This window comes from Hippopotamus amphibius, chromosome 2 (assembly GCF_030028045.1).
Source record: "Hippopotamus amphibius kiboko isolate mHipAmp2 chromosome 2, mHipAmp2.hap2, whole genome shotgun sequence".
NCBI classification, from domain to species: Eukaryota; Metazoa; Chordata; class Mammalia; order Artiodactyla; family Hippopotamidae; genus Hippopotamus; species Hippopotamus amphibius.
The window spans coordinates 96,458,338-96,484,442 of record NC_080187.1 but is presented as its reverse complement, the minus strand read 5'-3'; the positions used below and the strand labels follow the sequence as shown (position 1 = coordinate 96,484,442).

Here is a 26,105-nt window from a genome sequence, read left to right as displayed (position 1 = left end):
CAAAATATATCATAACATCAGAGAATAATTTGGTGAAACAGACTTATTTGGTGGCAGAGTGCAATATTTTGAGATGCTATTTAAAAGATATATGCAAATGAACCTATAATTATAAGACTGTTAGAAAAATCATAGTACCTCACGTAATGTGGCACTTTGAGAATTAAATGATATAACACATGTAAAGCCTTTGAATAGTGAAAAAAAAACAAATATATATATATATATATATATATAATAAAAAATAGACCTAAGTGTAAAAGGCAGAATTTTAAAACTTCTAGAAGGTAACATCAGAGAAAATCTGGAGACCTTGGGTTTGGCAATGATTTTTAGATACATCAAAAGCTCATTCCATAAAAGAAAAATGATTAAGTTGGACTTCGATAAATTAAAACACTTATGCTCTATGAAAAACACCATTAAGATATGAAAATACAAGCCAAACTAGGAGAAAATATTTGCAAAACACATGAGAAAGGACTTATATATACAAAGCACTCTGAAATCTCAACAAGAAAACAAAATTAATAAATAGACAAAAAAAGACTGGAATAGATAACCTTACCAAAGAAGTTACACAGATGGCAAATAAGCATGAAAAGATGCTCAACATCATATGTCATTAGGGAATTGCAAATTAAAACAATAATGAGATACCACTATGTATCTATAAGAATGGCTAAAATCCAAAACACTAACAGCACCAAATGCTGGTGAGAACGTAGAGCAACTCACATTCATTGCTGGTCGGAATTCATCCTGCCTTCGGAAGACCACTTTGGCAGTTTCTTACGAAGGTAAATATAAGCGTACTGTACCATCCAGCAATTATAATCCTATTTATCCAAATGAGGTGAAAACTTATTTTACACAAAAATCTGCACACAAATGTTTATAGCAGCTTTATTCGTAACTGCCAAAAACTGGGAACAACCAAGATGTTCTTCAGTAGATAAGAAGATAAACTCTGGTACATTCACAGCAACAAAAACAAATGAGCTATCAAGCCACTAAAAGACATAACGCACCTTAAAGACAAAAGACAAGCAATAAGCAATATACCGAAGAGAAATAAAGTCGGAAGACTGATACTACCGGATGCAAATTACTAAAGGAAAGAAGGCAATCTGAAAACGCTACAAAGTATAATTCCAGCTATATGATATTCTGGAAAAGGCAAAACAATGGAGACAGTAAAAAAGGTCAGTGGTTGCTGGAGGGAGAGAGGCGTGCATAAGTAGAAACAGGATCTGAGGGCAGTGACTCCGTTCTGTATGATACTGTCATGGTGGATATGTGACAACACGCATCTGTCAAAACCCACAGAACTAAACACAAAGAGTGAACTAAGCCTAATGTAAACTAAGGACTTTAGTTAATAACGTATCAATGTTGGCTCATCAATTACAAAAAATGTACCACATTTAATGCAAAAAGATAATAAGGGAAGCTGGGGGGTAGAGGGGAAGATAGGGAAATCTTTGTACTTTCTGCTCAGTTTTTCTGTACACTTAAAACTGCTCTAAAAAGTAAAGTCTATTAAATTTTCTTTTAAAAATCATAACCAGCTTCAATTGCTTTTAAAAACACTAAGTTCTTCCTAAGTTGCTGGTCACTATTATAAATTTCAGGAAAAAAAATATGTGTGTATTAAAAATGTTTTAGAAGTGACAGAAGAAAAAACTATCATATGATTTACCTGTTGCTTCAAAGGTCAGCTTTATAGAATCCCAGGGTGTCTGTTCTTTGGATACAAGTCTGAAATGAGGAGGTTCTCTTGGAGAAACTTCTGGGGCAGGAAGATACCAGTTTTTCCTATTTGGAAAGATAACTTCAATATTTAGGTTGCTTTATTAGTTGATTTCTAACTATAACTCACGGAAGTGCTCAGAATATAATAAACACATAAACTCTGATGGATATATTGATAAAGAGTGTGAGTTTCTCTGAAGCCCAGGTTATTGTATAATAAAACCTTCCCAAAGTTAAGAACAAGGATCCTAGGTGATCTTGACGCCACTACTGATCATATGTCTTCTCATCTATTCTTTCACTGCCAAACCATAAAAACTTCCCAGAAATCAAACAATCCGAAATTGAGCCTAGCTGCTTGCTATCTGTTAGACTAGTTAAGAGGGCTACCCTTTCTAAACTATTCAGGCTTCTAGAGGAAAGACTTCCTAAATTTAAAAAAGCAAAATTTGGGGGGGCGGGGATACTTCTGAGTGCTTTATCGCACCAAAGAAATACAACTTCTGTAGTGATATAAGAAAAAAATAGTATAAACAACACTCAACTTCTGTGTTAACCAGTTTAAATAATAAAGTACCACTACAGTGATAGGACTTGAGAACAAACTAACCCCCACCCAGAAGCAGAAAAGTAATGAACCAACCTGATGAGGAAGTGCACTGGAAGATACCAAGGGAAACCACAGAGGGGTGCGTTCTCCTCACAGCGAGCTCGGATGGTATCGTTGATCTCGGGAACGTGAGATGTTATGTGAGACATGCCGGTATAATCAAACCCATTGATCCATACTCCAGAGTCCCGTTTAACTACGTTTCCGTCCAAATCATGAAATGTTCTAGTCACATGCTGAAAAGAACGAGACTAATGAGGAAACGCCTGCCTCAACTCCTTCACCCACATCCCCACCCCAGATTAACAAAAGTGACGAAGTGACAATACCACGAAGGGATGAGGCAACCGAGGAACAGGAGCCCTCACACACCACTGGCACGATCCCTTTAGGACACTGCTTAGCATCACCCAGTGAAGCTAACATGCGCACGCCCTTCAGGCCAGCAACGCCACTCCTGAATGTGGACCTCAGAGAAACTCTTGCGAGGTACAAGAGTGTTGGTTCAGCATGGTCCATATTAGCAAACACTGGAAACCACCCAAATGTCCGTTAACCGTAGAATGGGCAAATAAATTGGGGCATCACCCTACCACAGAAGTCTGCTCAGCAACGAAAAATAATGAACTTCAGTGACACAAACCAGCCTGGACGACTCCAACATGCTGCTGGGCAATAAGAAGCAAGTCACCGGAGTACACGGCGCAGCTTTATGCGTAAGAAGCTCAGAAACCGTCAGAACTACGTGCTGCTGCTTAGAGATTCATACGTATGTGGTAAAATAATGATTAACTCCAACGTTTAAGACAGTGAGTACTCTGGGCGGTGGTAAGAGGGAGAGCAGCAAAAGAGCTGGGATCAAGAAGGGAACACGAGGGCTTTCTACGGTACAGCTGACGACCTTTTAAACGCAACAGATATTCAGATGATTGTTTCATTACTTCTTACAAATATATTTCTATATTTAAATTTCATATAAAATTCTTCTGAAAACTTACTGTTTCAGATACAAGAGACACGAACACTAGAACTCCTAAAAGGACTTAAATACACTCTAGAAGAAATACACACACACTTTCCTTTCAGTGCGTTACATGAAGCTAATTCATGTGCAGAGAAAACGGGAGTCACGCCTCACCACTAGAGGCCAGACTTGTGCCCAACAGAACTCTATGAAAAGGCACCATGCTCCATCTGGAACAGCTCCATTAACAGCAGAAACCAGCCTGAAGAATATCAAATAGGAAAAGGAAAAGAACTGCAAAGGGCAGGGGTAAACCACAGCCCACAGGCCACATGGCCCACTACCGTTTCTATAAATAAAGCTTTATTAACACACGCTCACATTCATCTGTGGTATTGTCTATGGCTGCTCTCACTCTGTAAAAACAGAGTAGCTGCAGCAGACACCACGTGGCTGGCAGAGCCTAAAATATTTTTTATCTGGCCCCTTACAGGAAAAGTTTGCCAACTTCTGGCACTGGGGAAGAAGAGAACCCCGAGACAAATCAGAACAGGAGTTTTTAAAAATAAAAATTCAGCTTTTCCTAATGAATACTGGTGTAATTGGAAAATCTGTCACATAAAATGTATCCCTGTGTCCTACACGATTATAAACAAAAACAAGGAATAGCTGGCTGTTTCTCAAAATCTCTCTGATATTTAAGTTCAAATATATTATTATTATTTACTCAAGTCCTTGAATAATTATCTAGGTTATGACTCTTGGCCTTTTTAAGGTGACTTAAGTTCTTTTCCCTGTTTTATACCGGATCTAAAAAGTTTGCAGAAAAACCTGAAATCTAAAAAGTTCTAAATCTCATTTTATTAATATCTAAGTTATTATATTTTCACGAACACATATCACCATCACACTTGAACATTACGTAAGATCGATCTTACTGCATTTTAAAGAATCTATTTTGTTTTCCCAGTTGACAGGAGTTCATATTTTTACTCAGCCTGCAGACATTTTTACAGTCTGTACTTCTAACAGCTCATTATTCCATGATACATATTTGCTCTCATTTTTCCAAGTAGGTATATTTTTGTAATTTGAACAGTAATAAGAACAACAAGCAGACATCTCCAATTTCGTCTCTTGGGAGAAGTGTTTCTAGCTGCTAAGAAAGCCTCTTGACCGTCAGCCTTTTCCACACTGCCTTACACAAAACAGTCAAGGTACAACAAACAAACAGGTCAACAGTAGAAAAGTCACTTATGTGTTTTGAGCTTCACTGTTGACTAGTAAAGCTTAAACCACCACAAGCCTTTCCTCTCCAGAATCTCAAGCAGCTCACACAAAATCGCCCTTACCTGAAGAAACACTCTCTTTGGCTTTGGACTGGCAGGGTTGGAGCTGTATGGGAAAAATGTTCCACTGCAAACAAGGAGGAATGTCATTGTACATGCCAAAGTTAAAGTCAGCATGGTTCTTTTTGTGCTTTTGGCAAGATAGATGAAGTTAATCTAAAACACAGAACACAAAAATAGAAAAATTACCATTGGCAGAAAGGTAGTTTTACTGACTTTACTTTGTAACAGGTACTGTCAGACAGATAACGAAGGACATGAAGCAGCGCGTGCTAACATACTCCAACTCCCAGTACACAAAGCACTAATTAGAGGGGATTTCCATTGCAAGTCAGAGCCTAGATGAATGATAGATGCCCTCGTCTGCATGATGGTGCCTTTTTAATAGGCAGTCAGACAGTAAGAGGGAAAGAGGAAACTGAGACAGTGTCTCTGCTCAGTCAGCCAAGGGACCAGAAGATGTACATCCATCATCAGTCAAACCGTGACCTTATTTTATTTCTGACTCTATCAATACCCTACAGTGAACTGCACAGCAGACACTATTTAACTGTACCAAACATCATGACATCAGGCTTTTATTAAAGAACCAAGGGTAAGCTTTTACACACACAAGCAGGCCTCTTTCAAGAAAACTCAGGTCCTAATATGTGTTCATAATATGCCCAGATGCTGATCCATCTGAACTAGCATTTAGATGCACCTTGAAGACTCTGCCTGTGGACCTGCATATAAGGAAAAAGTGCAATGAAAATAATTCTGCACCTGAAACTAAAATAATATTGTAAACCAACTTATAGTTCAATTGAAAAAAAAAAAACAACTATGAAAATTGAAACCGGGGGAAAATGTAATTCTGCCCTTTTCACTGCTGAGTTAACCAAAGCCAACACAATCAAAACAACAAATCTGAACTTGGGCAGGAAAAGCAAGTGGCTCAGTCTCAAGGTGGGCATCCAGGAGGTACTAAACACGCTTACATTTGTTTTTTAATTGTAATGAAATCACTGAATTAAAAGCTGCGGGGGACACACGATTCACAGAATATGCCCACAGATCCCTTAGGAGTTCGGAAGGAGCTACTCAGAGAAACAGTGACCTAATCCCGGCTCCCCCTTTTGCCTTCTCCCCCTTCTCGCCCACCCTCCAGGGTCAATCAGCAGAAAAGTGAAGAACATAAATGTGAAAATATTTTTATTGAGATGAAAATGAAAAATTAAGCAAATATTCATAACCTACCATATACTCTACTATATGAAACTAAGAGACTTTATATATCTACAGTGTAAAAACATGCCAACCAGGATATCTCCGGCAAAACAGTACTGGTCTTCAGTCTAAGATCTTATGTTTTTACACTGGAGCACAGAAATAACACAAAGTACCCAAGGATTTAGGGCAGTGACTTAGTAAAACACAACTTGTTACCCTGTCTGTCCCTCTTTCTCCTAACAGTCACAATATTTAAAATGTGGCTCCTCAGAACAGTGTCCAATATCCTGCCAAGCAATGAGTTTCGCCTCCACTGGAAGGCTGGTTAAGTTTAGGCACACAGAGTCGTCTGGGTCCAAATGAAACCTTCCTGACACAATGCTGTGGTTCCTGCCATTCTCAACCCTGCTGCTACCCAAAGGTGTCCTACAGGTTCAGGTTAAGCTACAGTTTCCACATCCATATTCTCTCTTCTCCAGGTCATAAGGCTCATCTTCTGCCTCTGCCGCCCACTTCTGTTGATAAATGAAAAGGGGATCAAAGAGTGGGAGAGAAGGAAGAAGAGAATGGCCTCAGTGACAATGTGTTTGGATCCCACTGTCTTAAATTTCGCTGTCTTTTGTCTTAAATATTACTTCTGATATCACTCTAGGTTCTGAAATGGGTGTGAAATAAAATGGAGAGAAGCAACGAAAAGGGATTATGAAATGTCCAACATGTGCTGGCTGCTTCTTGGTTTCTCTCTGAGAATCTCCTCCTGATCCCACTCCTATCAGTAGTCTCATTTAATCAATATAACCATGATGGCCCTAACACAGGATAACCCCAGGAAACCTGTTGACCGATTATTTGACAGCAGTTTAACTGCTTCCTAGCAAATATATTTAATAAATCCCCAAGGACTGAAAGAAAAGCTCTCTGAAGTATGCACTGTGGTTCAATTCTCCATTACCCAAGGAGAAAGGCTCACTCTATTAAAAAGCCACTGTCTGTAACATAGCTACACATAAATAAGAAAACAGTGAAGAGAACGATAAAACAGCATCAGAAGCACAGCAGAGCTATATCACATTATAATGAAAATTAAATGAGGGTTTAAAAGTATTCCAAGAGGCACTCTCCAAAAGCTTTCTAAATAAAATATAATTTAGAAGATAATAAACTTTAATCTGCTTGTTTATGGTATCCAACATTTCCATGCTTTGGGGTCATTTTCCATTTCGACACTTAAGTTTTCAGGGTTCATTCTGTCACCTTCCATCTGGAACAAAACTGAAATGCCCCACATTCTGGTCATCTTTTATGAGCATCAATAGCTTTCATTCATTGACTATGATTTAAATACATGGGGGGGGGGGGTTAGTTCATAACTGATTCTAGATTACAACCTAATCTACATGTCATGAAACTACATCTCCTTTAGTCCTCACAACAGCAAACCTCTCTGTTAAGATACAGAGAGGATTTAAAGCTTTAATATTAAAACCAAAAGAAATAAACCCTGAAGGCAACAAAGAACATTTTAGAATTTTCTATCCATCTCTGCAAATACCAGTAAGGACTTAAACATAATATTAAAGGTGAAATGGCTGGAATGCTCAGATTTCCTTCAGAACAAGTACAGCTGACCTCAAACAACGGTGTGCGTAAGAAATACTCCCCAGGGCTATATACGCAGTCGCATACACAGCTATTTGCTGGTTATTTAAGGGACTTCCACGGATAGTGCTGACCATGCACGTGGCATTTTTATCCGCGGCCCCTAGGTCTCAATCTCCACACGAGATGCCTTTTCCTATATCAACGTGAAAACGCCGTCTCCATGAAGGAAAGAACTATAATAGTCATAACCACCTTTTCTATTTGGTCCCCTAGCCTCAAATCTCAGAGTGTACCTACAGGTATGTAATAAATACTTCTTATTCTTAAGAATTGCAATGAAAAGAGCCACAAAACAGAGACCTGCCTCTTCCGAGGGGCCAGGCCGGAGTCCTGGAGAGTGCTGACACCACGCCAAGGGCAGAACTCTGCCTGGAGCTTGCTCTAACAGATGGCGGTCTGGTGGTCAACTCTGCCTCATGTCTTCTCTTCCCTTCGGAGAGTCCCAGGGAAGAGAAGCAGGCATGGCACAGGTAGGACTCTCCCTACAAGGGCAGAACACTGATACAGCAAAATGACAAGGCCTGGAACATGTTTTCATTATCTGGTAAATGAAGGCATATTTGGGTATCATAAATGTATGTCACTCAAGGACACAAACTCAACTAATGAACTTGACTGTGCTGGCAGCCAGGCAGGTGAATGACAAGGGAAAAATCCTCATCAGAATCAGTCTTCCTTCACTAGCTCTAACACACCAATGAAACTCCCATGTATTTATTAACATCTACCTCTAATTAGTAAGTTCAAAACACATTCCAAAAATTCACCACCAAGCAATCTCTACCAATTCTCACCTGGCATTCATTCTGCACATTCACATTCAGGTAGTTTGAAAGCTATTTGAAAAGAAGTATAATCAGAGGATGAGGAGACAAAAATAACAACAAAACCCCTCTTTCTACATTTTCTGATCACACAGAACCCACAATATGCACAGCCATTCACCATTTCTTTTGCTTAAGAGGAGAATCAACACTATTTCATAGGATCTAGCATGGCAAAACTCATCACGTATTTATATATAAAATGAAACGGGAAATTAAAAAAAATTTTTTTCCCTTACAAAATAGGATGAGAGAATCATCGTACAACCAGCCAAAATAGAAGCCAGCACAACATCAGGTGGAATTTCCGAGCCACTCCTCCCAAGGATAGGGGTAAACATCTCAAATACGGCCCAGATGAGGTACAATGCATAAAGATAAGGAATAAACATCCCCAAAAGGTAAAAGGCAATAAATTTTCCTCCAGCACCTAGAGAGAAAAAGAAAGAAAACATCACTGAAATTCTCCAGTGAGGTAATAGCTTTCTATAGTCCTGGTACACCGTCAAACCTAACAGCAGTGACTCTTACCTTTTTGGTACATGTTACCTAGTAAGATAAAATGCTTTGACTTAGGGTAAAATACAAATAAAACAAAATATATTAGCATGTGCTCATTTATGTGAGAATGATGGGGTATAAGGTGTGACATAAAAATCTGTGTGATCTGAAAATTAAAAAAAAAAAACAAACAGCAACAATTTAGAAAGCCTACTCAAAAAGATCAAATAAGGAAAGAGTTCTTGGAAGCCTTATTTTATGTATTTTAAGGTATTTCCCATTTGTATCACAACCAAAAATACCCTACCATGCCGCTTAAAGTCCTTGTGCACGCAAAGCTTTGTGAGCAATGGGAATGCCACCCAGACAGCGCTAATAAATGCCGAGCAGAGCCCTTGGTAAGTGAGAGCTGTCAGGAATCCACAGTGCACAAACAGCGAGACGTCAAAAAACACTTCTCCCAGATACTGGTCACTGGCATTCTGAAAGAAAGAAAATATGCAAGTAGTCTCATTTACAAGCCACTCATAAAGTTCTTCTATTGTAGTATAACTTCCACTGTTCAGAAAAGCTACATTTCCTTTGGAGCAGGGTCTCTCCTTTAAATTTTAAAGTAAACACTGACAAAGCTACCTCCTATCATAAAGTAATAAATTCAAATTACTGCACAGGAAAGGGGAATTTAACAAGATGGGGTAAAAAACATCATTACTTGTATATAATCTGTGCTTTCCCTCCACCGGGCTGAGAGACCTTTGAAACTGTTCCAAAACAGAAGAAAGGACTCTCCTAAAAACATTCACCTCTGTAAGCTCTTTTATTCAAGCAACTTCCAAAGAAGGTCAAGCAAATGGGAGAAATGACCTATGTAAAGCTGGCTGCAGCACCACCAACAGCACGGCTTGAGAACTGCAGGACCTTTAGAGCACACAGCCACGGGTCTTTCTGTTTGATTCCCATTTCCAACTGGTCTTGTAGCACAACTTCGCCCCCATCCTGGATCCCTGGTGGTTTCATGTAATAAAATTTGATCTACATTTTTTGAGCTCTGAAGTCCGAGGATTCCTGTGCAGCACCTTGAGTTCTTCAGAAGAAAGCTGCCACAGGAACTTAATACATTTTAACATCTGTACCAGTGATTCTATTAACATAAACATGAAAGTTATAATTTAAGTGCAGAAATATCAAGACGGAAATAGGTATATTTAAGCTTTTCTCTCTCCTCTGCCTTCTCATTTCTGTATAGTCCAGGGCATGTTTGTTATAAGGGTCCCCACCTCAAGAGCTCAAGAGAGTTTCAGTCACATGTTCTCAAAACAAGTGAAAGTTCACCTGACAAACCTCCTTTGGATGACAGGCTACCATCGTTAAATAATTAGATGTTCAACACTGTTAATCAAGAGTGACGGTCTTTAAAAAGAATAAAATAATTCTCAGGATTCAATTTGAAGCCAAATCCCACTCAGATATTTAAAAACAAAGATCTTAACAGTGAAGACTGTAATAACTGAAAATGTTTTACGTTGTTCCCACATTGTACCCAACTCCAAACATCCCTCAAATCTAGCTGCCCTCTCCCCATCTCTAGTATCCCTCTACCCCTTCCAATCCATTGTATACACCGTTACTAGTGTGTTCCTACTAAATCACAAATTCTCTCACTCAATATCCTGCTTAGAAATTTTAAACTGTGGCCCCAGTGATCTTCAGAGTCATTCTTCCACTTCACCCTGGCCTACTTTCCCAGTTATTATCCTATTAACCTTATCTTCACCACACTGAACTTTTCATTGACTGTGAGTCAAATGCACCTTGTACATACATTCATTCCCACCTTTGCCCATCAATCTGTTCTCTATCTGGCACACTTCTACTCAGGCTTCAAAAACCCAGTTCAAATGTCACCACCTCCTTCAGGAAGCCTTCCTGACTTCCACAAACAAAATTCATCTCTCCTGGCCCAATATTCCTACAGCACTGTGAATATATCACTCTATTTCACTTCGTCCCAATGTACTAAAATCCTTGTGGTTTCCCTATCATTTCATCCCCAAATGAAACTGTAAGCTCCTCAAAGAAAAATACTATGTCCTGAATCTCTGTACCAGATCCTAGCATGGAAGCCCACTGGATATTCAAAGACTATTTGTGAAATGAAAATGAAACATACTACTCTTTCCATTGTGCCTTCAGCCCAAAGTTTCACATCAGACAAATGAAATTAGTCAAAGTAAACAGAATTTTACTAAGCATTTCTGTCTTACCCGCTACTGCACCCCAATGCCATACCAACGACAGTCAGCCACACTCTGGTTACATACCATTGCAATAAGAATAAGCATGTGAAATTGAGTCCCATGGTATAATTGTTTTGGCAACTGAAACCATTAAGATACAAGTATTGGCTCAACCACAAACACATGACTAATCTCAAAGAACCTTTCCTCTATAGGGCCTGAAACACCATATCCCAACCTGAACTGAAACTGAGACCAAGGTTCGGACACCAAAGATATCCTCGTGAAGGGATGCTGTATTATACTCTTCCACGTCTCCATTCTAATCCCCAGCAGGACAGTCCGAAAGAACTGGTGTACACTGGCCGTCTTGAAAACGATGGAACTAAGAAAGATTTTCCCTTTAACTCTTAGAAAATCAGAAACCACTGCTTGCTCTCTCGCTGGAATTTATTTTTAGTCCTATTATCTCATAACCCTGATACCTAATTTTGTTTTTACCAAACAAATGCATACAGTTGACACCGTAACAAAATGGCTGTATTCTCTAAGTCAGCATAAATCACCCTGGAACCCTAGCTCCCTTCCCTTATTCTCCTTAGCAATGTACCATTAACCCCCAGACCACACATGCATGCGGACAGAATCTGCATTCACAACATAAAGGTTAAAAAAAAAAGCGAAGGAGACAGAAACCTTTAAGTGCAGCTTTAAGTGCAACGTTCACTCAGGCAGCAAACGCGTACGGTGTGTAGTGCCTGTGAGAGCCCAGAGGATAAGGAAGAAAACAATCCACGCCCTCAAGGAACCTGCTGTCCAGTGGAGACCAGAGCTGTTCAAATACAAATAACTGGGTGACCCCAGGGAAGGCTGGCAGACTAAAGAGCATGGTTACAAAAACTTCAGAGTCAGCACAGGCAGAAGGCTGTGCTAACATGCCCCGCTGTCACCAACACCCCAAACACTGTCTGCAGCGTTACAACCTCATTTGAAGTCTGCAGCCCTCAGAATAAGAAGCCTTCCAGAAAGGCAACACAGTTCTGGGAGTCAATTTTCTATCACCATGCCAAACAACTTTTGAGAGTTCAGAAGGCCACACACAAGGAACCCCACCTGAGTTTGTCTTCAATCCTTGAAAGCAGCAAAAAGAAATCAATAAACGTGCCCAACACTTACCACATAATAAAATCTTTTTGCAAGGGTATGTATGAATATTATTTTAGCTACAGCTGCAGTTCCGTACAAACAAACGGAGACGTAGAAGTGGTTATACCATGAGAGAGACTGTCCAATAAGAGAGATGAACACTGCTATGATGAGAACTGTAACCAAGCTAGTAAACCAGCTTATCAGAGTGATGCCGAGGCCACAGAAGAAGTCCTTTGTGTAGGCAGCAGCTAATGGGGAGACAACACAAAGTAGAGATCACCATCTTTATCAAATCAATTACCACAACCAGTCGGTAAAATCAGAGGAGCAAACAATAAAACAAAATTCACCACTGTAATTGAAAATATTAAAATATTTCCTAGGGGTAAGGTTTGTTAAACACTACACATGGAAAGTATAAAACGAATAAAATTCAAGTATTAACATTTACTGAGAGTCTGTGGGTACAAAAGACTCAGAGAGAAATCTTCATGAGTAGCTCAGATATATTCCTGACCAGGAAAGTGGGTCGTCTTAATCTTCATCACCTTTGGGATGCTTTGTGTACTGAAATAACATTCAAAACAGAAGGCAAAGTTCCATATAAAATCTTACTAAAAGAAGCTAGCACAAGAGGATAAGTGGCGTGAGAAGATAACCAGTGATAAAGAGTATTTGAACTGCCGCTAAATGTTACCTGGTAACAGCACACACCAACTTAGACTACAAGCCATTTCAAGCAGAAGGAGACCAATTTAACCAGAAACAGTTCATTTATCCTCCAGAACAGTGTGGTAGTAATCTGTAGTGTGGACAAGCCTTTTTAATGGGACTCTTCCCTAAAAGTCAATCTTTACAAACCATTTTCCACAAGCTTTTGTGCTACTTCTATGAAGTGCATGAGTACATAAAAATTGCCTGCTTCACCAAGACTAAAAGTATAATGAGCATATCAACCTGATATTCATTTAGAAGTTTCTTACAACAGTATAAATCAAATGCTGTTTTTCTTAAGATTTTAACTTCCTGGAAAGATATGAGCAAAGTGACTAAAAAACTTCAGGCAAATTCTATACCCATGCCAGTACTGCAGTTTTAGAGGAAAATACTTACTCTTATTTTGGGGCTGCAATAATTTCTTTCCCAGGTATAAAACAACAGCCATTACCACCATGTAGTTAATTATCGAGCCAACACGAGACGGGTAGGCAATGACAAATAGGCCAAGCACATCAAAGAAGACCATGTTTCCATGTCGATACTTAGAAGAAGAAGCCAACATATCAGATGTAGCTAGATATTTAAGAACTGCTAAAATGTTGTCACCTATTAGTGATGGAAAAAAAAAAAAAACGGTAACAAAGTTGAATAAACCATCCACTATTGGAGCAAAGAAGTATCTAGAAAGACTGTGAACAGAAATAGCTTTCTCCCATCTTACTGCTCTCCCCCACTTTTCCTAATAAATATCTCAGACATGGTCCACACCCCCTACTCTATTTCCTTTCCTCTTTGAAGCTCAGCAAGCTGTTCTTCATCTTTTCTCTTCTATTTATTACAGCTATTCCCTGATCCACTGTATCCTCACTGTTGACAAACCCAAGGGCTCTTTCTTAGTCCCTATTCATTTAATATACACTTAACGCAGCACACACTGCTCTAGATACCAGAAATTCAGTGGGAAACCAAGAAGCTCATGAGGCTCACAGATGCCAAACAAGTTATTACACATATATTAAGAATTAATATGGAATGTCAATGACATCTCAATTAAAAAAAGAAATAATGAGAGTCCCCTAAAAACATACAACAGGAGTGAAATTTATAGCTGAAGGATGGAGAGGAGCTACATGGGGGGAAGAGATTGTCCAGGCTGAGTTTTTTTTTCATCTGTGTAGATGAAGGCCCCAAGGAGGGTACGTTCCAAATACAGGTGGGCAAAAGTCCGGGATGAGGAGAGAGAGTATTCAGCAATGAAGCTGGAGAGCTATTACCAGGCAGAATCTTGCACATCAGATGCTGTCACAAATATCTGTTACATCAATCAATTGACTAAATGAGTTTGAACTTTAATAATGAAGAATTATAAGAAGACCTGAATGACTGGCATATCTTCCTGCTGCTCAACCCATCCTTGACTTTCTCTTCTTTTCACTGAAGACACCACCTCTGTCTTACTGAGGGATTTTTTTCATTGGCTCTTCTGTCGGCCTTAGAATGTGTCTTCCCCAAAGCTCAGGTTTAGTCCTCTGCCTTTGCTTCCCTCTTCCAAAAACCATTTCCATACTCCATACTTCTGTGGTTTTCTCTCTGCCTTTAATTTCCAAACCCAGATACCCAGTTCTGCCACAAGCTCTAACAGGGTATCTGTATTTTTTTAATCTGGTCAGTTCACAGACACCCTCTGTCTCATGTCTGACAAGGTTCACAGCCTCCTTCCCCCTCCATGACTGCTCCGGACACGGGCCGCCTCCCCACATCCCCATCACGGTCAGTGGCGTCATCTCTCCCCAGCCAGCGAGGCCTTACACTTTGCAGTCACCTTTGCTGCCGTCCATCTGACTGATCCCTTCTCACTGATCTGTCAAGTCTTGTTGAATTTATATTCAAAACATACCTAATTTTCTATCTCCTTGCTTTCATTTCTATCTTTTGTCAAACCACAGTCTAGGTCCTCAGAATTCCACACTAAAACTACCGTTGGAACAGCCCTGACTCCGGGCTCTCTCCCCTTCTCCACCATCCACTCCACAATGCATCACCAGAATGACAGCATTTTAAACCATCATTCATTTGGGTACTCAGGCCTTTAATGATTCCTATTCCTACAGCATCTTCTTGAGAATTTTTAAAGCCTTCTATAGTTTTCTCTATCCTATACACTTACACCTCACTTCCCTCTATTTCTGAAAACGCAACCTCCATCCTCTGACAATCTACTCACCAAGAGCCCCTCATACAAACACATCCTACTCATGCTGTGCGTTTACTTGGGACATCCTCTTTTTCCCACTGTGCCAAATCCCACCAACTCTTTTTAAGGCTCAGCATCAGACTTCTCTCCTCTCCCCTCCCCTGACTACTATAGATCTCTCTGGAAAACACTTTAACTCCCTTGCCCCTTGTACCCACTCACCTGCCCTCACCACCCAACCTTCAATCGATGTAACTTTTCCATACCTGGGCAAGTGGCCCAAACGTGCTTGTACCACCTTAAACGTACAGCTTCCATTTTGGCTACACTCTCATCACTCAGCAATCCTACCATAATCCTGGGTCAACTCCCTTTCAAATTCCTCATAATGAATAGTCTTATGTTCTTAACTGCTAAATTAGACTTCAAGGCTAAAATTCAAAGCCTCATCTAACTCCAAAGCCCCACCTCATTTACACCACACACTGCCTGCCTAATGCATAGGACACAGAATATTTATAGGTTTATAGGTCAACCACAGTATTCCACCTTAATATCAAAAGTCTAAGTTAGAATACCAACCTGCTCTCTGAATGGAATCTGTTTGAATTCTGTCCGCTGTGTCATACTTGGTGTGATAAATGTATCCATTCTCAATAAAAGCTAAATCTATTCCTAAGACAAACAGAGAAAAAAAAAAGTCATTTTACTTTAAATATGAACCTTACTTTAGGCCTATTTGTTTAACATATTAAAGTCCTAAAAGACACAACATCAAAGCAATGGCATGACTGCTTTGTCACATTCATGAATGAATGATGTAAATTAAATTCTCTTCCAAATTCTCACAGAGCTATGCCTATGATAATTCATTACATAATGACTGGGGCACTGCAAGTCACACAGCAAGAGGTAGGAATATTGAGCATGAGAGGTCATCAAAACTTTGCCATCTATATCCTTGCCAGGCCAGAGCCAAATTTTAACTTCAAATAAGCTGTACAAGTCCCCAGAGCAGCTGGCAAAGCAAGATAACAATGAAAAAGACCCCTGAAGGATCTACTACCATCTCTGGAAATGAAGTGCTAAACAGTTCTCCCCTGTTCTTCTGTCACACTGTGGGCCAAGATGACATGTTCTGGAAAAGGGAAACATTTAAATTAGACTGGAGTTTATAAGAAAAGGAAACTATCAGGATCTCTCTTTCAGTGAATCAGAATATACAGTTCTCACATAGAGAATCTGCTCTCAAAAAATGCTGCTTACTCACAAACTTCCAAAAAGTAAAACTTGTTTTCGATTAATCATTGTCACAAAAAAGCCCATAATGATTGACAGAATACCTGGAATGTTTCCAAAATCCCTGTAGATACGGAAGTCAGTATCTGAAGGAATGATTCCACTCTGGAAAACCTCCTGAGCCACCACAGAAGCAAAAGGGTGTTTGGCTGCTGAAACATAAGCTTGGACCAACCAAGGATTTTCAGGACCTGAAATGAAACATGGCAACACAATATGAGGTTAATCTGGTAAATATTTTTAATATGCTGATTTTTTTTTAACATATGTAAAATAGTTACTGTGGTGATTTGGGAAGACAGGTCGAGAGTTTGCTTTTTTAATCCTATTTTCTGTATTTTCCAACATTTCTTTGATAAATGTGTATGACTTTTTTAAATGAAAAATAACTTTTCAGAAAACAAAATTGCTTTTAATTATAAAATAACAGCACTATAAAAAGTTTAAGTTTAAAAACAAAAAACCACTCACAAGCCCATCACCCTTAGATAAAAAATTATCATTTTTATATCTTCAATTTTCCTAGAAATGTGACTGTAAATAGCTGTACTGACAGAGTATATATACTCTGTACATTTCTCTTTCACATAACATTGTACTAAATGCATTTTCCTATGTTGCTAGATATTACAATGATCATTTTAATAACTGTATACTCACTGAATATATCATAGTTGCTTATTACTATGCTTCTAATTTTTCATCATTATTAATAATTCTGCATTAACATCGTTATTCATATATAGCTTTTTCAAATGTGGGAGTTTTTTCTCTAGGATAGCGAGATAAATTGTATTACTGTTCCCAATCATTCATTCCTCTCTCCCACATAACTTATAATGCCTCCCTGTGGAAGTAGCACATACATGAACTGCTTCGGCCAACTGACTGTGAACAGGAGAGATATGCTCTTCAACTGACAAGACTTCTAAGAGCCATGGTGTGGTCCATCTCTCCCATTAACTACGGCCCTGAGACCAATACGTCCCTGATGGGGCTTCTCCTTCAGCCTGGATCCCAGAATGAATAAGACACGTGGAACATGATAACCACCACAGGATGTAACTGCGGTTACCCAGGGACCAGAACGTAACACGAGCAACAAATAAGCCCTTGCTGTTGTAACCCACTGAGATTTGGTGGTGGTTTATTACAACTAAATTTAGCGAAGTGTTGTCTGATGTATACAGATCAACTAATTGTATTTCAGAGGATCTAAGAATATTACCATTTTTATAAACAGATAATCAATTTGCTTTCCTATGGAAAAAAATAACCATAAAATGTGGGGGAGGGGAAGGTGGAGAAACTACAGAACCAAACATCCAGGTGACCCAGACACTGGAGTTACCAGGCATGAATTTTAAAATAAATATTATTATTCAAAAACACAGATGATAGCAAGAATGTTACTAGGTAAGTACAACCTATTAGCAAAAGAGAGAGAAAGAGTCAAATGGAAACCCTAGAACTGAAAAGCATAACTGATGTTAAGAATTTTAATACAAACAGAAACCTCTTCTTTCCTTCTGTTTCTCACTATTACTTATTTGCTTTGTTCTTGTTCTTTTTCCCCCTCAAAGACTAGCACCACAGAATATAAAATGATGATTTCTGGGCAAAAAAAAAAAAAAAAAGGATTTTCATACATATATAGTTTAATACAAAGTTTAACACAGCAGAAGAAAGAATTAGATTCAGAGAATTAAAGCACACAAGGAAACAGGGATGGAAAACATAGAAATGTTTATAAGACATATGGGATAGAGTGAAAAGGTCTAATGTATGAGTAACTGGAATCCCAGAAGAGGAGGAGAAAGAATGGAGTAGAAGCAATGTTTAAAGAAGTAAAGGCCAATAATTTCCCAAAACTTACAGAAAACACCAAACTATGAATTCAAAAAGCCCTACAAACTCCAAACAGGATCAACATAAGGAAAAACATACTCAGCACCAAGATCTTTGCTTCTGAATACCATTATCCACTAAAAGAACCAGTTCTCCCTAGAGATATGCCCAATTTCAGATCGGAGGCTAGGAAAATACTGAGAAGTGGAACACCTTGTGCCAGAAAGTAAGAAAGTGCTCAAACATGTCAGAGATAAGTCAAAAGGATAGGTACCAGGGACTTAGTAAAAATGCTTTGGGGCAAGAATCATCAATGACTGCTAAAACTAGGATCAAATTTTCATAAGAAACAAGATGCTTTCACAGCCTCAAACTACCTATTAGAAAGGGGTAACTTTACACAGTACGGAAACCTGGCAAATATCATAATCAAGTGACAGAAAGTTAACACCATTAGTAATCAGACAGACATTACACGCTTCTGATGTGATGCACTGAGAAGAATACAAATGTAAAAGGAAAAAGAAAAATGGTGGTGGGGAAACAGACTGTCAAACCACATCATGTTAAAATACTACTACTAAAATATTACTATTACAATTAGATATTAATAAAGTTATATGATTAAAATATTAAAACCACACTGAAAAACAAGTAAAGCTAAACTATAAAGGAGAGAAAGTGATGATCATAAAAATTAGGATAATGGCTAACCTTAGATGAGAGGGAGAGAGTTGTATTTGAGAAGTTGCAGGCAAAAAACTTCTGGGAGCGTGTGGCAAGAGTTTATCCTCTGTCACAAGGGGTTAGAAGGGTGTTCACTTTATAATAAAGTTTTCACACTTACATTTTTTATGTGCATGTTATACAATGATTGGGATATATAAAATATATTTGATGTTTGATCCTGGGTTGGAACTCAGATTAAAAATGAAACAAAAACAGCTAGGATGTTATTGGAACAATAAAAATCTGAATATGCACTGTTTACTCACTAACAGTTTTATAGTAATGTCATACTTTTTGAGTGTGATAAATATACTGTTATTGAAGGAACATATCCTTGTACTTCATCTACTGAGATGATTATGTTGAGATTATCAACGGAGATGGTTTTTCTCCCTTATTCTGATAATGTGGTGAACTATATTAAGTCATCTTCATTTACTTCATTCAGTAAACTGCAAGACATAAAATCATTCCACAAATCAGTTGCATTTCTATACTAGTAATGAACTATCAGAAAGAGGAGTTAAGAGAACAATCTCATGTCCAATTGCATCAAAAAAGAATAAAATACCAAGGAATAAAATTAACCAAGGAGGCAAAAGATGTGTACACTGAAAACATTAAGACAAGGATGAAAGAAACTGAAGATAACACAAATAAATGGAAGAAGTTGTGTGCTCACAGACAGGAAAAATTAATATTGTTAAAATGTCCATGCTAAGCAAAGCAATCTACAGATTCAATGCATTCCCTATCAAAATTACAGTGGCATTTTTCATGGAAATAGAACAAACAATCCTAAAATTTGTATGGAACCACAAAAGACCCCAAATAGCCAAAGCAACTCTAAGCAAGAAGAACAAAGCTAGAGACATCACACTTCTTGACTGCAAACTATATTACAAAGCTCTAGTAATAAAAACAGTATAATACTGGCATAAAACAGAAACATAGATCCATGGAAGAGAGGATAGAGAGTTCAGAAGTAAACCCACACATATACGGTCAATTAATTTACAACAAAGGAGCCAAAAATATATAATTGGTAACAGACAGTTTTTTTGAAATAAATGATATTGGAAAAACTGATCTGCCACAGGCAAAATAATGGAAATGGACCACTATCTTACACCATACTCAAAACAGATTAAAGAGTTGAACATATAAGACTGAAATCATATAATTCCAAGAAGAAAACATAGGCAGTAAATAAGCTCCTTGACACTGTCCTGGTGATGATTTTTTGGATCTGACACCAAAAGCAAAGTCAACAAAAGCAAAAAATAAACAAGTGGGACTACTTCAAACTAAAAAGCCTCTACACAGCAAAGGAAACCATCAACAAAAAGAACAGGCAGTATACTGAAGAGAAAATATTTGCAAATCACAAACTGATAAGGGGTTAATAATAACTAAAATATAAAGAATTCATATAAATCAAGAGCAAAAAATCCCCCAAAGAATTTGAATGTAAAATGGGCAGATACACACATTACTAATAAGAAAAAAAAAACATCAAATTGTATGCTTTAAATATATGCAGTTTACTGTACGTCAATTGTATCTCAATAAAAGTTCTTAAAGAAAAAAAAAATGGGCAAAGGACCTAATAAACATTTTTCCAAAGACAAACAGATGGCCAACAGACACCTGAAAGGTGCTCAACATCACTAATCATCAGGAAGATACAAATCAAAACCACAGTGAGATATTACCTCACACCTGTCAGAACGGCTATTATCAAAAAGACAAGAAATAAGCGTTGGTGAGGATGTGGAGAAAAGGGAAACTTTGTGCATTTGGTAGGAAAGTAAATTGGTGCAGCCACTATGGAAAACAGTACAGAAGTTCCTCAAAAAAATTAAAAATTGAACTACTATATGATTCCACTTCTGGGTATTTATCCAAAAATCCAAAAACTAACTCAAAAAGATATCTGCAGCCCCATGTTCACTGCAGCATTATTTACAATAGCCAAGACATGGAAGCAACCTAAGTGTCATCAGTGGATGAATGGATAAAGAAAATGTGTATGTGTGTATATGTACACACACACACACAATGGAATATTATTCAGCCTCTCCTAAGTGAAATAAGTCAGACAGAGAAAGACAAACACCACACGATCTCACTTATATGTGGAATCTTGACCAAAAAAAAAAAGAACAGACGTCATAGATACAGAAAACAGACTGGTGGTTGCCAGAGATGGAGGGGATGGGAGACAGGTGAAACGAGAGAAGGTGGTCAAAAGGTACAAACTTCCAGTTATAAAATAAATGTCATGGCGATGTAATGTATGTACAGCATGGTGACTAAAGTCAATAATACTGTATTGTATACTTGAAAGTTGCTAAGAGAACAGGTCTTAAATGTTCGCAGCATAAGAAAAAAAACTGCAACTGTATGGTGATGGATGTTAACTAGACTTATTGATGATAATTTTGTAATATATATAAATATTGAGCCACTATGTTGTACACCTGAAATTTAAAAAATCTTGTATTCCTGAAATAACCTCAACTTGGTTAGAAAGCATTATCTTTTTTGTATGTACATACACATATATGTACACGTATACACATACACATAAATACACATACATTGCTGGATTCAGTTTGCTAATACTTTATTTAAGATTTTTGCATCCAAGTGTGACATTTATCTACCAAAAGTATCTACCAAAGCTGAACATACGCACACCGTATGACTCAGGAGCTCCACTCAGAAACGTGCATACACAAACGTGTACTAAAGACACTCGTAAGAATGTTCGTAAGACCATTCATAAGAGCCAAAGCCTAGAAACAATCTAACGTCACTAGTAGAATGGATATCCTTGTCAATTAAATATTATTCAGCAATGAAAAAGAATGAACTAGACACAACACTGAGGAATCTTACAGACATAATACTGAGTGAAAATAAGCCATACACACACACACACACACACACATAAAACACAGTGTATGAGTCAATTTACAGAAAGTTCAAACAAAAGCATGATTAAATCTATCAAGACACAGGTTAGAATAGGGTAATCTTGAGGGAAGAATGACTGAGAAGGGACACAGGGGAGGCTTCTGGAGTACCCACAATACTCTCAATCTTGATCTGGGTTCTAGTTACCTGACGTATTCAGTCTGTAAAAATTCATTAAGCTGAGCACTCAGAGCTGTGCACTTTCCTTAGTGTACAATAAAAGATGAAATAAAGACACCTAAAGATAAAAGTTTAAGTTCATTTTATGCACTGTGCCATAAAAAATATTTGAGAAAAACATAAGATCCATCAGTAGGAAAGGGTTTTAAATAGACAGTACCTGGCCTTTGACCCCTTACAGATGGCACTGCTGCACAGCAGTGCTCCAGCCCTACTCCAGCCTCTCCCTGATTGTCCGCTGAGGCCTGCAGGTCAAGCGTTGGTGGAAAAGGGAAGACTAGGGAGACGGGGATGGGGAAGGCAGATGAGCTCCTGAGTAAGATACTCTTCATGATGTAAACAAGGCAAAGGCAGCTCTTAAACAAGAAATTACAGACTTGGGAGTTTACTCAGTGGTTATTAATCCTATACTATCCCAATGTTACCGATGAGCAGCTGAAGCATCGAGCAGTTATGTGGGACTTGTCCAAGGCTGCAATGCTACAGCTGAGATTTGAACTTGGGTCAGCAGACTACAGAGCCTGTGCTCTTAACCACTATTCTGCCTCCCCCAGAAAGCTCTTCTCTTAATTATCTCACAGAGAAAGGTGGCGAGGCAGATACAGAAATATTTTCACCTTACAGTTATCCATCAGCTGATGAATGGATCAATGAAATGCAGAATTCCCATACAATGGAATATCACCTAGCCATAAAAAAGAATGAGGTACTTGGGGAGTCCCTGGTGGTTCAGTGGTTAGGACTTCGAGCTTTCGCTGCCAAGGACACAGGTTCAGTTCCTGGCTGGGGAACTAAGATCCCCGCAAGCCATGAGACACGGCCAAAAAAAAAAAATATTTTTTTAAATGAAAAAGAACGAAGTACTGATACATGCTACAACATGGATGAACCTCAAAAAATAGGATAAGAAGTGAAAAAAGCCACACCACTCATGAGAATGGGGTATCTCTTTGAGGTGATGAAAAGATTCTAAAATTGACTAGAGTGATGACTGCACAACTCTGTGAATATATCTAAAAACTACTGAATTTAACATTTTAAATGGGTAAACTGTAGGGTATTTGGATTATATCTCAATAAAGTTGTAATTAAAAACAAAAAAGAATGGTTCTCAAGCGGGTTATAAAATAGATCAAGTATGATCCCATTTTTACAAGATTATATATAACATATTTTCATATATATGCATATACACTCTTTATATATTCATATATATATGAATAGAGAAAAATTTCAGAAGGACAGAGAGTAAATTATAACACTGGTTTGCTCTGGGTAGTAAGATTACAGGGTCATGGATATTTTTCACAATAGAGAAAAAGGATTTTGTTGATCCCTTTGTTTATGGGCTTTCTTCTACTCAAGGTTGGTAGCATCTATATTTTTAACAAGGAACATGTGTTACTGATTTCATCAGTTTAAAGTTTTAAACAATGGATTTTACAACACCTACAAAATTATTAAATTAAGCCTTCTTGACTCATGATATATAAATCATTAGCCTGATAAATCAAGCCATTCTTTCATGCACTCTGGCCCTTTCTAAAAATTAGGTAGTAATGATTATTCTAGTCCCTAAAAACTCCCCAAGTGAATGTCTCTCTGAAGTGACAAGAGAGCACTAGAGGGTACAAACTGTGATAAGTGAAACATTGCCAGGGCAGGACAAGCGCTACTGCGCAGGATAAAGGCACCTGCTGCAGAAGCTGAGGACAGGGTGGTCTGGCAGCGTTCCCCAGGACTCCAGACCCGGGAGGCCTCATCCTCCCTCTTCAGGCACGGAAGCAACACTAACTAGCTTTCTGAAAGCAATCCCCACAAGAGAGCTAGTCTTTTGAGGAAGGGCATCTGAAAGTGAGAGAGACACTGGCGAAGGTATCAGACCACTGGAAAGTACCCAAAAAGTTCTCAGGTACAGTTTAGCCACAGAATGTTACCAAAAACCTAACGGGAAAACAGCATACGAAGACTCAAAGAAAGGGGGGAAAACATTCCTTACGAATCTTTTGTAGGATGCCCCTCCAGAAAAAAAAATTAATTTTGAAATATGGGGATTTTATTTTAGAACGAGTAAAACATTTATATTGTATATATATTGCTAACTAGTAACAAGCCTGTTTTTATTATTAAAGAAATCATATGAAATGCAAAAATTTAAACAATACGGAAAACTATAAAGAGTATAAGTAAAGCTGTCCTGGCAATGCTGGCTTTAAGTGTATGAAGCAGTGGAGAATTCCAACTGGCTTTTCACACTCTGGCCCACCCTCCAGGCTAGTTACGCCCACCACAGCTCTGCCAGCAGCGCCCACCATCCGGCAGCGACTATTATTAACAGTCTGTTTATATCCTTCCACAGAAAGCAATTATATCTAAAATGTAAACGAGAATTTTTATCTATGACTGGTCTGCATTTAGTAAGAAGAGCACAGACTGTAAATCAGACCTAGCAAAAGTGAGTACTCAATAAATGTAAATAAATAAACGCAATGACTTGGATCTATTTGTCTTGAACACAATTTGTAAAGGTTACTTTCCACTTAGAGTTATTACAAAATATTGGCTATATTCCCCACGTTGTACAGCACATCCTTGAGCCTATCGTACACCCAACAGTTTGTATCTCTTACTTCCCTCTACCCCTAGAGGGCCCCTCCCCCCAAACTGGTAACCACTTGTTTGTTCTCTGTATCTGTGAGTCTGCTTCTTTTCTGTTATATTCACTATTTTGGTGTGTTTTGCTAGATTCCACATATAAGTTACATCATACAGTATTTGTCTTTGCCTGACTTACTTCCCTTAGCATAATGCCCTCCAAGTCCATTCGCATTGCTGCAAATAGCAAAATTTCATTCTTTTTTATGGTTGAGTAGTATTCCATTGTACACACACAAACAAACACACACACACACACTATCCGTTCATCTGCTGATGGACACTTAGGCTACTTCCATACCTTGGCAATTGTAAATAATGCTGCTAGGAATACTGCGGTGCATGTATCTTACTCAAATTAAGTGGTTTTGTTTTTTGGATATATACCCAGGAGTTAGGTAAATGTGTTTTAACCTCTCTGGATTATATGTACAAAAAGTATATTAATATAAGCATAGAATATGTATGCATTAATATATATATGTACAGAAAACATTCAGGAAAGGCACAGACTAAACTTTAAGATTGGTTCTTCTCTGGGTCACAGAAGTACAGGGGCAAGGTCCTGTGATAGCAAATTAAAAAGCATGGATGTGAGGTACTTAAATTATAGTGCATTTCCAGGAGGGAAAATATACAATGACATACTCCCGTCCACGTGCGGCCCTGATATTTTCACCAGAGAAAAGACACAGTGTGTCCTCTTTGCTTCAGAATGTTCTCTTGCTGCTTTCTGATCTGGTGGTTCCTCCTATTCTGACTGACATCCAAGAATTAGAGGGAAATGGATAACAGTGTGGCATCCACTTACCCCTACAGATATTAGATCCCAGCTTCTTCTCATTGTTCAGATGAAGGGTAAGCAGAAAGGTTTGAGTTGAAAAGAAGGGAGAACCTTGCTTCTGACCTCATAACCTTGAGATTCTCAAAGGTTTAGCTGAAGTTAAAATATACATTCATTCTGAGTGGAAAAAGTCTAAAATAAGTTGGATGGAGAATATTAAAATGTGGTACTGTTTAGGTTACAAAGACATACTTAGCACTTAGCATATCTTTATAACTTAAACAAAATCATGTCTGTGAAGGGTGCTAAAAGTAAAAAACAAGTTCCCGTATCACCTTACTCACTTCCCCTAGCCCACCTCATGCCTTGAAACACTTCTCATTATTAAGCTTCTAGCAAATGCTACATCTCTGGCTAAAATGCATTACCCAAATTTCTAACAGAGCAGGAA

The 26,105-nt window shown here is 38.3% G+C and overlaps 1 protein-coding gene across 2 annotated transcripts in view; it reads right to left on the bottom strand.

Annotated features, from left to right (window-relative positions):
* Nucleotides 1-26,105, bottom strand: part of ERMP1 (endoplasmic reticulum metallopeptidase 1) — a 43,058-nt gene that overhangs the window by 9,580 nt on the left and 7,373 nt on the right. The window contains exons 5-13 of one of the 2 annotated variants that reach the window (XM_057722235.1): nucleotides 16,521-16,667; nucleotides 15,760-15,852; nucleotides 13,377-13,589; nucleotides 12,291-12,511; nucleotides 9,185-9,359; nucleotides 8,616-8,806; nucleotides 4,682-4,834; nucleotides 2,399-2,601; nucleotides 1,703-1,818 (exon numbers count right to left, since the gene is read on the bottom strand). In XM_057722235.1, the coding sequence (XP_057578218.1) occupies nucleotides 1,703-1,818; nucleotides 2,399-2,601; nucleotides 4,682-4,834; nucleotides 8,616-8,806; nucleotides 9,185-9,359; nucleotides 12,291-12,511; nucleotides 13,377-13,589; nucleotides 15,760-15,852; nucleotides 16,521-16,667 (1,512 nt within the window). The remainder of the gene's footprint in view (nucleotides 1-1,702; nucleotides 1,819-2,398; nucleotides 2,602-4,681; nucleotides 4,835-8,615; nucleotides 8,807-9,184; nucleotides 9,360-12,290; nucleotides 12,512-13,376; nucleotides 13,590-15,759; nucleotides 15,853-16,520; nucleotides 16,668-26,105) is intronic. The other variant, XM_057722236.1, reaches the window with a different exon arrangement.